The sequence below is a fragment of the Mobula hypostoma genome, chromosome 9, assembly GCF_963921235.1.
Source record: "Mobula hypostoma chromosome 9, sMobHyp1.1, whole genome shotgun sequence".
Lineage (NCBI taxonomy): Eukaryota > Metazoa > Chordata > Chondrichthyes > Myliobatiformes > Myliobatidae > Mobula > Mobula hypostoma.
The window spans coordinates 42,574,173-42,588,539 of NC_086105.1; the positions used below are offsets into that span (position 1 = coordinate 42,574,173).

Here is a 14,367-nt window from a genome sequence, read left to right on the forward strand (position 1 = left end):
TATGGTCAAAGGCCAAGTGAGATGGAGTGGCATCCACGACATTCCTGTGCACTGGAGAATAAAGTAGACTTAGAAGAAAACTCTTGAAAACTACCTTCAGTTAAAATACCAAAACATATTTTGCACTATGGGCTGAAGTAACTAATTATGCTCCTATGTCTAATGTCTCATCCTCGAAAAATGTTCCTTCAGATCTATATGGTTGGTATGTGAATGGGAGAAAAAAAAACATAAGCTATAGAAAAAGATGACATTAGACAAGTACCTCTGGCGATTACTATTGTATATTTTCAGTTTAGAAAGATGATGAGATGCCTAACACTATCCATTGATAAAACATCACATAGTCTTCAAGGTTCAATATGGATTTGATCACTTAGTTCCACTCACCTCTTACCAAAAGAAAGTGATTTGCCAAATAAGCAACTTGCCAAACAAAGTTGCCTTTTATCAATACAGCTAGTTGCCACCTAGTTAAACTACAATGTGCAAGGTTATTCAGATACAACACACCTCATTTGTCACAATGTGAATAAATCACACCGCGAGAACAAAATAGGAGAATAAGTGTAATTCCCTTGAGCAATATTTTATCATATATTTAATTCTAGCAAACTAATTTACTATACTGGTGACTAAATTACAAGAACATATGATAGGTTTAAAAAAATTGGGTTAAAGAACTCTATAATTCCTTTAACAATAAAATAGACAATTTTATAAATTACAAGTAGGTGAACCGGGAACAAATTGTACAGATATATAAGGGAGCATAGTTGCTTGGAAATTGATTAAGTGTAACAAACTGTTCACAAATAACTTTGTAAAAAAAAATGCATCAAATGTGAGAATAAAATAATTACAGCCCCTGGGCTGAATAATGCCATACTGTTGCTATTAGAGATGTTTGCATTAAATTTATTGGAGCTTCTATAGAAAATGTTAACGTGATTCTCCTGATCAGGATGAAGGTAAGATTAAAAATAAAAAGAAAAATTCTGGAAGCACGTAGTAGGTCACACAGCATGCATGGAGAGAAACTTCTTAGGACAATACATTTTGCAAGCTATTAACTCAGCTTGTTGTGCATTGGCAAAATTTCCTATCTTTATTTCATACTTCCTGCATCCACAGCATTTTGCTTCCCTGAGAAATTTGCGAAGAGCAATGAGGTTGATCTTCAGTGTTAAACCTAGCATTGAGAGAAGCTGGAATATATAGTTCTGGCATCTTTGCAGAATCATCCAAGTTTGTTAAGAGTTTGGAGAAGTCAAATTCTATTAAATTAAAAGAATAGACTTGGACAAGAGGAACACAGGTTCAATTATTGCAAGTTAAACGTCAGACTGGCTTCAAAGGGTCCTTCACAGAAAGAGATCAATAAATGGAACTGAAAAGAATGAGGTATAAACCCTGGAATCACAGGGGAAACGAACACATTTGGCACCAGACCGCTGAAAGACATTTTAGATTATCTATCAGAAATGGACCAATTCTGTCATAATTATAACCTCGTGATGGAAAAGAGTACTATACCTGTGGTGGTTCACTGTCAAAAACCAGCACAAGGAGAAAACATTCTTCCCACTGAGGTCTCAGGGCATAAATGGCCCCCTCTGCTGCCAATCCAAAACACTGCAAGCTGGATCTACACAGCTCAGCCATAAAAAAAGACTGCAGCAAAGCAAATAAATGTCACATAAATGAGGTTAAGATCCTGACAGAGTATCATATCTGAAGTATTTCCCAAAACTCTATCACTTTCTGCCTAATGAAATATCTGAGGTCTATTCTAAGATAACACACACAACATGCTGGGGGTCAGCAGGTTGGACAGCATCTATGGAGAGGAATAAAGAGATGACTTTTGGGGCCAAGCCCCCTCATTAGGACTCATGAGGTGATCCTAATGGAAGGTCTCAGCCAGAAACATTGTCTCTTTATTCCTCTCCACAGATGCTTCTTAACCTGACCTGCTAAGTACTCCGACATTTTGTGTGTGCGCTCTGGATTTCCAGCATCTTTAAAATCTTAGTGTTGAAGATTATTCCAAATTTTCTTTTAAAGGTGTGAGTTGCTACTGTCTCATGTTACTATTTGTCAGCGCTGATGCACGTCCTACATAGGCACTGCAAGAAGAGAAGTTCAGAAGATCGTAAACACAAAATACTCTGTAGATGCTAGAGTCAAAGGGGTCACCTTTCCTGCCTATCCCCTCCCTACTTCCCCTCCCCCACCCCTTTATCTTTCCCCTTACTGGTTTTTCACCTGGAACCTACCAGCCTTCTCGTTCCCACCCTCCCCCTACCTTCTTTATAGGGCCTCTGCCCCTTCCCCCTACAGTCCTGACCAATGGTTCTGGCCTGAAACGTTGACTGATCATTTCCACGGATGCTGCCTGACCTGCTGAGTTCCTCCAGCGTGTAAGTTTAGAAGATTGTAAACCACTGGATGTTGATCTCGCTGGTATTTATTTCCTTATAAACATAGAACATAGAAATTTACAGCACCTTACAGGCCTTTCGACCCATAATGTTGTGCCGATCATGTAACCTACTCCAGAAACTGCCTAGAATTTCCCTAGCGCATAGCCCTCTATCTTTCTATGTACCTATCTAAGAGGCTCTTAAAAGACCCTATTGTATCCACTTCCACCACCGCCACTGGCAGTGCATTCCACCTCTCTGTGTAAAAAAACTTACCCCTGACATTCCCTCGGTACCTATTTCCAAGCACCTTAAAACTATGCCCCCTCGTGTTAGCCATTTCAGCCCTGGAAAAAAACCTCTGGCTATCCACACGATCAATGTCCCTCATCATCTTATACACCTCTATCAGGTCACCTCTCATCCTCCGTCGCTGCAAGGAGAAAAGGCCAAATTCACTCAACCTATTCTTATAAGGTACGCCCTCCAATCCAGGCAACATCCTTGTAAATCTCTTCGGCACTCTTTCTATAGTTTCCACATCCTTCTTGTAGTGAGGTGACAAGAACTAAATACAGTACTCCGTGGGTTCTGACCAAGGTCTTACATAGCTGTAACATTACCTCATGACTCTTGAACTCAATCCCACCTATGATGAATGCCAACACAAATACGCCTTCTTAGCAACAATGTCAACCTACGCAGCAGCTTTGAGTGTCCTACCGACACAGACTCCAAGATATCTCAGATCCTGCACACTGCCAAGAGTCTTACCATTTATATTATATTCTGTCTTCAGTTTGGACCTACCAAAATGAACCACTTCACACTTACCTGGTTTGAAGTCCATCTGCCACTTCTCAGCCCAGTTCTGCATCCTATCAATGTCCTGCTGTAACCTCTAACAACCATCCAAACTATCCACAATACCCCCAACCTTTGTGTCATCAGCAAACTTACTAACCTACCCTTCTACTTCTTCATCCAGGTCATTTATAAAAATCACAAAGAGGAAGGGTGCCAGAACAGATCCCTGCGTCACCACTGGTTACCGACCTCCATGCAGAATATGAACCATCTACAACCACCCTTGGCCTTCTGTGGGCAAGCCAGTTCTGGATCCACAAAGCAAGGTCTCTTTGGATCCCATGCCTCCTTACTTTCTGAAGAAACCTTGGATGGAGAACCTTATCAAATGCCTTACCGGAATCCATACACACTACATCCACTGCTCTACCTTCATCAATGTGTTTTGTTACATCCTCAAAGAATTCAGTCAGGCTCATAAGGCGCAACTTGTCCTCTACCAAGCCATGCTGACGATGCCTAATCAGATTATGTCTCTCCAAATGCTCATAAATCCTGCCTCTCAGGATCTTCTCCAACAACTTGCCCACCACTGCAGTCAGACTAACTGGTCTATAATTGCCTGGGTTATCGCTACTCCCTTTCTTGAACAAAGGAACAACATTTGCAACCCTCCAATCCTCCGGTACTTCTCCCAACCCTATTGATGATGCAAAGATCTTTGCCAGAGGCGCAGCAATCTCCTCCCTCACTTTCCACAGTAGCCTGGGGTATATCTCATCCAGTCCTGGTGACTTATCTAACTTAATGCTTTTCAAAAGCTCCAGCACATCCTCTTTCTAAATGTCTATATGCTCAAGCGTTTCAGTCCACTGTAAATCAACCCCACAATTGCCAAGGTCTTTTTCCCTGGTGAATACTGAAGCAAAGTATTCATTAAGTACCTCCGCTACTTCCTCTGACCCCATGCACACGTTTCCACTATCGCACCTGATTGGTTCTATTCTCACATGGATCATCCACTTGCTCTTCGCATACCTGTAGAATGCCTTGGGATTTTCTTTAATCCTGCTCACCAAGGCGTTCTCATGGCTCCTTCTGGCTCTCCTAATTCCATTCTTAAGCTCCTTCCTAGCAACCTTGTAATTTTCTAGAGCTCTAACAGTACCTAGTTTTGTGAACCTTTTGTAAGTTTTTCTTTTTTCCTTAACTGCATTTTCTACATAATGTGTACACCATTTTCTTTAACCCTACCATCCTTTCCCTGCCTCAATGGAACACACCTTTGCAGAACTCCATTCAAATATTCCCAGAACATTTGCCACACTTCTGCCATGCATTTCCCTGGGAAGACTTGCTCCCAAGCTCCTGCTTAATAGCATCTTGTTTCCCTCTACCCCAATTAAATATTTTCCCAAATCGTCTGCTCCTGTCCCTCTCCAGCGCTAAGGTGAAGGAGAGTTGTGGTCACTACCTCCAAAATGCTCTCCCAATGAGATCTGACACCTGACCAGGTTCATTTCCCAATACCAGATTAAGTCTAGCCTCTCCTCTAGTTGGCTTATCTACGTATTGCATCAGGAAACCTGCCTGAACACACCTAACGAACTCCACCCCATCTAAACTCCTTGCACTGAGGAGATGCCAGTCAATATTAGAAAAGTTAAAATCTCCCATCACAATAACCCTATTATTATTGCACCATTCCAGAATCTGCCTCCCTATCTGCTCCTTGATATCCCTGTTACTATTGGGGGGTCTATAAAAAAACACCCAGTAGAGTTACTAGCCTCTTTCTTGTTTCTGACTTCCACCCACACTGACTCAGTAGACTATTCCTCCATGACTTCCTCCTTTGCTGCAGCTATGACACAATCCCTAATCAGCAATGCTACACCCCCACCTCTCTTGCCTCCTGCACTGTTCTTCTTGAAACATCTAAAGCCCGGCACACTCAGCAGCCATTCCTGCTCCTGACACATCAAGGTTATTATATCAACTATGGCTGAATAGCACTCAAAATGTGGAGTACTTCTTGTTAAAGGGGACAGCCACAGGAGTGCTCTCCACTACTTGACACCTTCCCTTCCTTCTCCTGACGATCACCCTCTTATCTGTCTCCTGTGACCCCGGGGTGACTACCTGCCTGTAGCTTCTGTCTATCACCTCCTCACTCTCCCTAACAAGCCGAAGGTCATCAAGCTGCAGCTCAATTTCCCTAACTCGGTCTCTAAGGAACTGCATCTCGATGCACCTGGTGCAGATGTGGCCATCCGGGAGACTGGAAGTCTCCTGGACATCCCACATCTGACACCCAGAACCGAAAATTGACCTCGCAGTCATACCCACTATTCTAATGCACCGAGCCCTGCGAAACACTCCTTTTTTAAACTCTTTTCCCTCTCTTCGAGTTGATTGGTCTGCCGCTAAAGCTCTAGGGAAGATGTCAAGAATCATTTGCCTGCCATCATGCTTCTCAGCAAACACATATTTTTAATATGCATATGTTCAGGTTTAGAGTAAACATCTCCTATCTCAGTGACCTTGACTGCTAGCTATTGCTATCACTTTCACCACTATTTCGATTGCCCTAACCATCAGGTATGCTGCCATCAGGAAGGAGGTACAGGAGCCTCAGAATTCAGACCACCAGGTGCAGGAACAGTTTTTACATCTCAATCATCAGGCTCTTGAACCAAAAAAGGATAACTTCACTCACCCCATCACTGAAATGTTCCCACAACCTATGGACTCACTTCCATAGGTTCCATAACCTCAAGGACTCTTCACCTCATGTTCTCAATACTTATTGCTTATTTATTATTATTATTATTTCTTTTTTGTTGTATTTGCACAGTTTATTGTTTTTTTGCACACTGGTTGAATCCGCAAAATGGTGCAGTCTCTCATTGATCCTGGTATGGTTATTATTTTATGGATTTACTGCATTTTCCCGCAAGATAATGAATTCCAGAATTGTATATGATGATACATATTTACTTTGATAATAAATTTACTTCGAGCTTTCTAAAAGTACACAAAAGACTTTAGTTAGTTTAACATACAAACACAGTGGCTCCTGCTTCATCTGAAAGTTCGAGCTGAAAAGCATGCCTTCCATCCTTATTGGCACTTGAGGACTCACTAACTTGGAAATTCCTGAGCACCACCGTGTCCTAAAGAGACAATGGAAGAGAAACAGAAGAAATCATTACAATTTAGAGAAAGAAGGGTGTATTGGAATATATCGATCACTTTCTAAAATGATGAAATTCAAGTGTAAACAAAATACAATTTGGGGAAAATATTGTGAAATACTTCTGAAGCAATCCACTTTCAGAAGAAAGCTTTAAGTTTTATTTTCTCCAATACATTGCATTTCAATTTACTGATTCACCTGCTGCCACCACCCTCAAAAAATATACCATTGTGAAAGTTTTTTCCTTAAGATAATTGGATATTACCAAGTTCAGACAGGAAAGAAACAGCCCCTTCATCCCAAGGCTCCTCCCAACAATTTAAATCCATTACCACATACAGAATTTCTCTTCCTTCTTCTCTTGTGCCCTTATACAGTTGTCACTAATTAATCTCTAACATTCAGCTCAGTTGCTCATATCAACTACAGCTGAAGAGCAGGACCTTCGAGTTGTATTGCCTGGGTTTCTTCCAGTAACACGTGCTGGTCAGAGTATGAATGGGATGATAATACAGATGAATGAGTTGCTGAGGAAGTGGTGCAGGGGGCAGGGTTTCAGATTTTTGGATCATTAGGATCCCTTCTGGGGAAGGTATGACCTGTACAAAAAGGGTAGGTTACACCTGAACCCGAGGGGCCAGTATCTTTACAGGCAGATTTGCTGGAGCTGCTTTAGAGGGTTTAAACTAATTTGGTAGGTGGTTGGGAACCAAAGTGATAGGGCTGAGGATAGGGCAGTTGGAAAACAAGTCAGAGCAGTGTGCAGTGAGATTGTGAGGAAGGACAAGCAGATGATGGGCAAAATCACAGTTAGTGGGATGAGTTGATGTGTACGGGAGCAAAAATCGGAAATGGGAGATGAATACAGGACTTTAGATGTTATATTTGAATGCACACAGTACATGGGATAAGGTAGATCATCTTGTAGCACAGAGATTAGTTCACAGAGAGTCATAGGGTAGGTAGCAGAGAAGCGGGCTCTTCAGCCCTCCAAGTCCACACCAGTCCTGCTCACCCTACTCACACAAGATCCAGATCTTTTTATGTCTTATCCATTCCTGTTGAAATGCAGTGATTGTATCTGATTCCATCACATCAACCCGCAGCCACTCTCTGTAAAAAAAAAGCTTTCCCCCTCAAATCTCCTTTAAAACGCCTTCCTCTTATCTTTACCCCATGCCCTCTTGTATTTAATAATTCCAGCAATCTTTTAATTTTATATACCTCTGCCATGAATCTCTCCAGGGAATACAAGCCCCACAATTACCATTACCCCACATTGTTAAAGACCTGCACTCAAGTCAGCATTCAGGCCTGAACTTCCTCTGTACTCCCTCCAGCACATCCAGAACCACAACTTTGTCCTGATTTAACCTCTGTGGAGACGTCTTCATGTCTACCCTCTCAAATTCCTACACAGCCTTCATCTCCTCCTTCAGTTCACTCTGCTTCCTTTTTAGTCTGAAATAAAAAAAAACAAAGCCTATTTTATCAATTTTCCCCAACAAGTTAGAATCAAAATAAATGACAGTTGGGAAATTGAGACCAAAAAATTGCTACTCTAAAGTGCAGCTTTTTACAAGCCTTTAAGAAACACAGAAGTAAGAACTAGAACTAAAGTGCCCATGCACATATATCACAAAAGCAAACTTTTAACATTAATAAAAAAACATAAATTGCTAGAAACTCATCTGTGGAAGGGGAGGGAAATAGTGTTATCCCAAATTATTATCTGTTTTCTTCCAACAGATACAGCCTGACCTGTTGAGTATTTCCAGCTTTTACTTCAGATTTCCAACATCCGCAATTCTTTTGATTTTCATCTAACACTGATGTTCCCTTGACACTATGTAAAACAGAGTGTAAACAGTCGAAGTGTTTTCATTCATGAAATTAAATGTGAGACAGATACTTAACACAGCACAGGTGCTCTTAACACTAATGTATTAAAACAACAATTCCACTCAATATTCAGAGACTGCTCACTTAGATATTACTAATCCCTTCAGTGAGTGTACACACATGCCTGGTAGGTTAGCAAAATGTGGTAGAGATTCCTCGAAAAAGGGTCTCGGCCCGAAACCTCGACTGCTTGCTCATTTCCACATATGCTGCCTGGCCTGCTGAGTTCCTCAAGCATTTTGTGTGTGTTGCTTTGGACTTCCCCAACAATGTACTTTTCGAGAATCAGTTCAATGGAGGATCACAATGGCGCAGCCACAGATCACTGCCTCACAGCACCAGAGACCCGGGTTCCGGCCTGAATCCGGTGCTGCCCGGACGGAGTTCGACCATTCTCCCCATGATGGTGTGGTTTCCCTCCCAATGCTCTGGTTTCTTTCCACATCCCAGAGAGTGCAGCTGGCCACTGTAAATTAGTTTCTAGTGTGAGTGGTGGAATCTGAGGGGAGTTGTTGGGTATCTGGGGGGAGAAAAGCTCTATGTTTGGTACTAACGTTCATAAGTGCTTGATGAGCAGTACAGACTCAAGCCCTTTGGCCCATATTCTCTTGCTCTGTGGACACAGGAGACAGCAAAAGCTGAAATCTGAAGTAAAAAAGACGAACTTCTGGAGAAACTCCCCAGGTTGAGCAGCATCTGTGGAGGGGAAGAGGTAATTTGCGTTTTGGGACGAGACCCTACATTGTTGCTTGAACATCTATTACTGTGACTCCATGGAATTTTGTTGCTGTAGGGAAGTAAACACATTCTAGAAGGGAAGATCCTGGATGTGGATCTGAGATGAATGATACATTCTCATCACAGACTGAATCGGGTTTCCTCTGAACAATCAGGCAAGCACTGCAGAATTGAAAAACCACCAATAACACCAGTCAATACGTCTCATATCACTGGTGGGACTTATGCAGTCAAGCAAATTGCCTAGAAAATCCAATTAATCGCTGTGCACTCTCAAGAGAGTTTGAATTTCCTTGTTCCTGCTCTTTGATTGATTCTGCCACAACTCGTCACTTGCTGACACTCCAACTCAAAAGGTTCAGGTGGAAGTCAGCAGGCTTTTTCTGTCAATGGCAATACAACCAAGATTAATGGAGATACAGAGATTGAAGATATTGGAATCTGGAACAACAGAAGGAACTCAGTGGGTCTATGCAGCATCAGTGGAGGGGTCAATGTTCTGGGCCAAAACCTTCATCCACACTTTTAATGATAGCTGGAATGCCATCTGGGTTGAGAAGCCCAGTTGAGGTTCTCACCAGTGTATCAGGTATCAAAAGCAGGTTCTGCAATCTCATATATTCCTAGACAAGGCCTGGCAGGTCACCAACTTCCCCCAATAGATCAATTGGCTTCAACTGCAGCAAGGAACAGTCACTGTGATCTGATTTATGGAAATGTGGGGAAGATCCCATGCTGAGTAAGGTAACATTCATAATGAAGCATCAATGATCACTTCAGCTTGAAGGGTTCTTAGAAAGCTGCACATTCACACACACAGAATATAACTCACCGGTAATTTTCAGAAAGCACCAATCATCTAACATTTTCTTTAACAATTAAAGGTGGAGTGAGGGGAAAATTACAGTGAAGGAAAGACATGTCACCCTTCAAACAGGTAAATTAAAATCCATCCTCTGCAGGTGAACATTGACTAATGCAGTAAGTATACAATGGACTTAAAAGCAGATACCTTCCTCTGCTGTCTTTGTTTAGATGCCAGATGCAGACAGAGTGACACCATGATTTCCATGCAGTGTGCTTAGCTTCTGAGTGTGGTCCTTGGCAACAGTGATCTAACCCCAGAGATAGAATGGCTCTTACATTGCACAGTCCAGCACTTGACTTCTTGTCCTCTATAAACATTTGCTCTTCACCCATCAGCGAGATATCCCTCTTGTATTTCTAACTGCTGCCCTTGAGTGAGCATTTCAGAAAGGAGACTGCTACTAACCCTTAACATTTATCCAGTTCTCTAAGCCACAAAATTGTCGATGTCTTCAAACCATAACACTGAGATAAGCAAATATGTGTTCATTTTTTCCAAATTTACCAACAGTTTATACCCATCCACGGTTTTAATTTAAGCCCTCCTTTATCTAACCAATATTCTTGGCCTCCTCCCTGAGCTCAAGAAAAATACTTACAGTTCCTGCATTGCTAAAACCTGCTGATGAATTTAGTTTTTCCTTTATGAGCCAAACAAAAGCATTCCTTGATCTTCCCCATCAAATTCTTCGGAGAACAGAATCAGCGGGATTCTCAGATCCAGGTCTAACATCACTCAAATTCTACTTCGCAACTTAATCACCTCGTTAATTCTTGAGCGACTGAGGTTCTGAACCAAGTTTCTGAAGAATTTATAGCAGGAACGGTTCAGTGAACAGCTATCATCTAGTGGTACAATGCAGTGGATTTAGTAATGTTTTCTCAGCCAGGGTTTAATTTAAACATGGAAGGGGAGAGAAAGCTCCCACAGTAAACCACAGAGTTCTCATGCTGCTGTAGGAGCTTAACAGTGTAGAATTTCTCTCTCTGACATTTACCCCCATTGACAACTGGCTTTTCTCTCATAAATTAGAACAGAATTGGGCTGGGAGGTCGCAGTGGGACGTGAAGAGCGAGAGGGGAAAGTAAAGCTGCAAAGAGGGGCATGGATTTATAATCAGAAGGAGACACAAGTTACTAACTAGATAAGTTAGAGAGAACTGAAACTTGCTTGCAGGATCACATAATTAGCATGGATCTTATTCTTCATTGTGGAATGTGACTGGTCTGTAATGCACTCGTTCTATGCTCCATAGAAATCTCCAGCCCCAATCACTATGACTTCTTGATTTACATGGAACGATAATGAACTTACAACAGAGAAACAGGTGACTCGGTCCAAAGGTAGGTGTCTCTACTCGTGCTCTACCACCTGCATCAACAAAAAAACAATTCCATCCCCTTTCATTTAGATAGCTTCCCATTAAATACATCCATACTACCCCCTCAGTTTTTCCTCATTGTAGCAAGTCCTAAATTCTTTACCAGGACAGCAATATGGAAGCTCCTCCTCAATTCAACTTGAAACATTAACTCCAATTCTCTTCCCACAGACGTGGCCTGACCAGCCGTGTATTTCCATCACTTTGTTTTATTTCAGATCTCCAAAAACTGCAATGTGTCCACTTTCTCCCCAATTTCCTATTGATCCCAATGACTAGTTTAATAGTAACGGCTCCTGATTATTATACTTTCTCCCAAAAACACCAATCATCTATATAGGGTGACCTTGTTATGCAGAAGATGTAGAATCTGGTTATGTTCCTTAGCATGGACATCTTTTCTCCAAGTTAGTGTCTTTTCTAACTTATATTTCAACAAATCATTCTGTAAAATCATCTAGCGGAATACGCATAAACCATGTTCTTCTTTTATAAATCTTTCCCGAAATCTTTAAACTCTCAGTTGACGTGTTAAGTTAAATACTTTACCCCTTGTTTAAGAATGCTATCACAGTCTCCCACCAACTTTCCAAATATAAAGGTGTTGATTGAAGCTTGGCTGGCTGTTGACGGCTGCAAAGTTGACTCTAAGAAGAACAGGAAATTACAGTTACATTATATTGCAGTGTAGGCCGGAGATTCCAAAGCAAAATGCACGCTGACACCTTTATTTTTAACTGTAAAGACATTCACAAAATCAAAGTAGAGAGCCTTTGCAATTTCCACTCCAGATAAAAATATAAACCTGCTTTATATAGATCACAAAAAAATGCTGGAGGATCTCAGAAAGCCCGGCTGCACCTATGGAGGGGAATAAGCATAACTCAGTCAAGTTTTGGACATTAAAGGGAGACTGGAGAGAAGTTTATAAGAGATATGGATATAGTAGACTGCTGGTATATTTTTCCCAGGGTTGAAATATCTAATACTAGAAGGCATGCATTTAACGTGAAAGGGTGCAAGTTCAAAGTGGATGTGCGGGACAAGTTTTGTACACAGTGAGAGTAGCGGGTGCCTGGAATGCAATGCCAGGAGTGGAGGAGGAGGTAAATACAGTAGTAACATTTCAGGGGCTCGTAGGTACACATGAATGTGCAGAGAATGGAGAGATATAGACAGAAGGGATTAGTTAAGACATTCAACAACTAGTTTAATTAATTTGGCACAAGATCGTAGGACAAAGAGTTAGTTCTTGTGCTCTACTGTTCTTGTGGTCTGTTTAAGCATTTTCCTTAATAAAGAACCCAATGCTATAGACAGTAGTCCAGACCTAATGGATACCTATATAACTGAAGCATAATCTCACTATGTTTGCAATGGGCCAAAACACCATGAGTTTTCACAACTACGTTACTGTCTCATCATTTGATCATACTTTTACTTTTCCTGCCAAAAATAATAATCTAATTTTTCCCCATATTCCTGTCCAAATAAATTTCATCTGACACTTTTCCTAATTACTATAAAATTTGTTTAACCTTCTTACAATGTTTCTGTCATTTTTTAAAAAAGCATTTCATTTACTCCATTGACCTCAACATGAATTTTAACACCTCCCGAGCAATTTTTCCTTAACCTTTACTTGGAAAAGCAGCCCCATCTTTTCCAGTCATTACTGTTTGCCTTGGTTCTATTCTAATAACTTTCTAAACTCTTCCAAAGCTATAGCATTCTCGCTGATATGATACACAGCATTGAATTCAATACTCCAGCTGATATGTAATTGACGACTTGGCAAGATTTAGTATATATTGCTATTTTGTTTTACTATAAGCAGTTTGGCTAGTTACTGAAATATATGGAAACTGAGGCTGAAATTTAGACCTGGCACAGATGCTGAACACTTGCAGCCATAGGTTTAGATTTATTTTGATCAGGATAATGGGAGCTGGCATAGACCTGGTGGTGTGAATTGCCACCTTTTGTATGCAAGTGATGTGATAATTGGTGTTGCAGTTAGTAAGAAAAGCAAGCTACCAATCAGATGGAAAGTTGGAGAGGGCAGTCGTAAATGGAATTTAATCCCAACAACAGAGAGATGAAGCATTTTAGGAAGCAACATATCATCGTTTTCCCAGACAGGGGGTACTAAAAACTTAGGTTTAAGATCAGGGGCGAGAGATTTAAAAGGGACATCAGAGGCAGCTGCTTCACACAGAGTGGTGCATATCTGGAAAGGGCTGCCGGAAATAGCAACCACATTATCAATGTTTAACAGCCATCTAGAAGCTGTAAATACATGGCTAGGAGAGGTATAGAGGGCTTTGGGGCAAATGTAGGCATATCAGATTCACTGGGCAACAAGGGCAGCATGGATGAGTTGGGCTGGAAGGCCTGATCCCATGCTGTATGACTCCACACCTCTATAATGTACATTAGTATTAAAGCAACAGTTATCAAAACTCAAATAGTTTGTTGTACTACCCTCCCCATCAAGATAGACAGCACAGATTCCAGTGATGTTTATTAGGATAAAGATTGCCAAATGCAACCCATCCAAGCCTAGCCAGGGGTCGTCTCCTTCCTATGATTTCAAACAGGGAGCTTAGGGTTAGCTTCCAGACTGCAGCTCAGCTTTCAACCACCAATCCACCTCAAATCTGCAGCAACGCATCACTTCAAAATGAGCTAAATGGTAACTGATTAACATGTTTTTTTCCTTTAACGTTATCACAGTGTCAATAGTTTCACATGAACTGGTTCAGCAAATTGACCTGCAAAGCCACTACATGGCGAGATGGGGAATTCGGAGTTCAGGTCCAACGCCATGTCCAAGAAGCTTCTCATCCCTCCCATGAGCGTGTGGGTTTCTTCCATGTGCTCTGGTTTCCATCCACAGTCCAGAGACGTACTGGTTAGTAGGTTAATTGCTCATTGTAAATTGTCCTGGGGTCCTAGGGTTAAATAGTATTGCTGGACAGTGCGATTCATCGAGCTGGAAGGGCTAATCCGTGCTGTACCTCTAAGTAAATAAATTGTCCTCTCG

General features: G+C 41.4%; 1 protein-coding gene across 5 annotated transcripts in view; it reads right to left on the bottom strand.

Annotated features, from left to right (window-relative positions):
• Window positions 1–14,367, bottom strand: part of pot1 (protection of telomeres 1 homolog) — a 355,041-nt gene that overhangs the window by 233,530 nt on the left and 107,144 nt on the right. For 4 of the 5 annotated variants that reach the window (XM_063058161.1, XM_063058162.1, XM_063058159.1 and 1 more), the window contains 2 exons: window positions 11,871–11,968; window positions 6,299–6,409 (listed from right to left, as the gene is read on the bottom strand). In XM_063058161.1, coding sequence (XP_062914231.1) covers window positions 6,299–6,409; window positions 11,871–11,968 — 209 coding nt within the window. Of the gene's footprint in view, window positions 1–6,298; window positions 6,410–11,870; window positions 11,969–14,095; window positions 14,152–14,367 lie in introns of those variants that run through there. The other variant, XM_063058163.1, reaches the window with a different exon arrangement.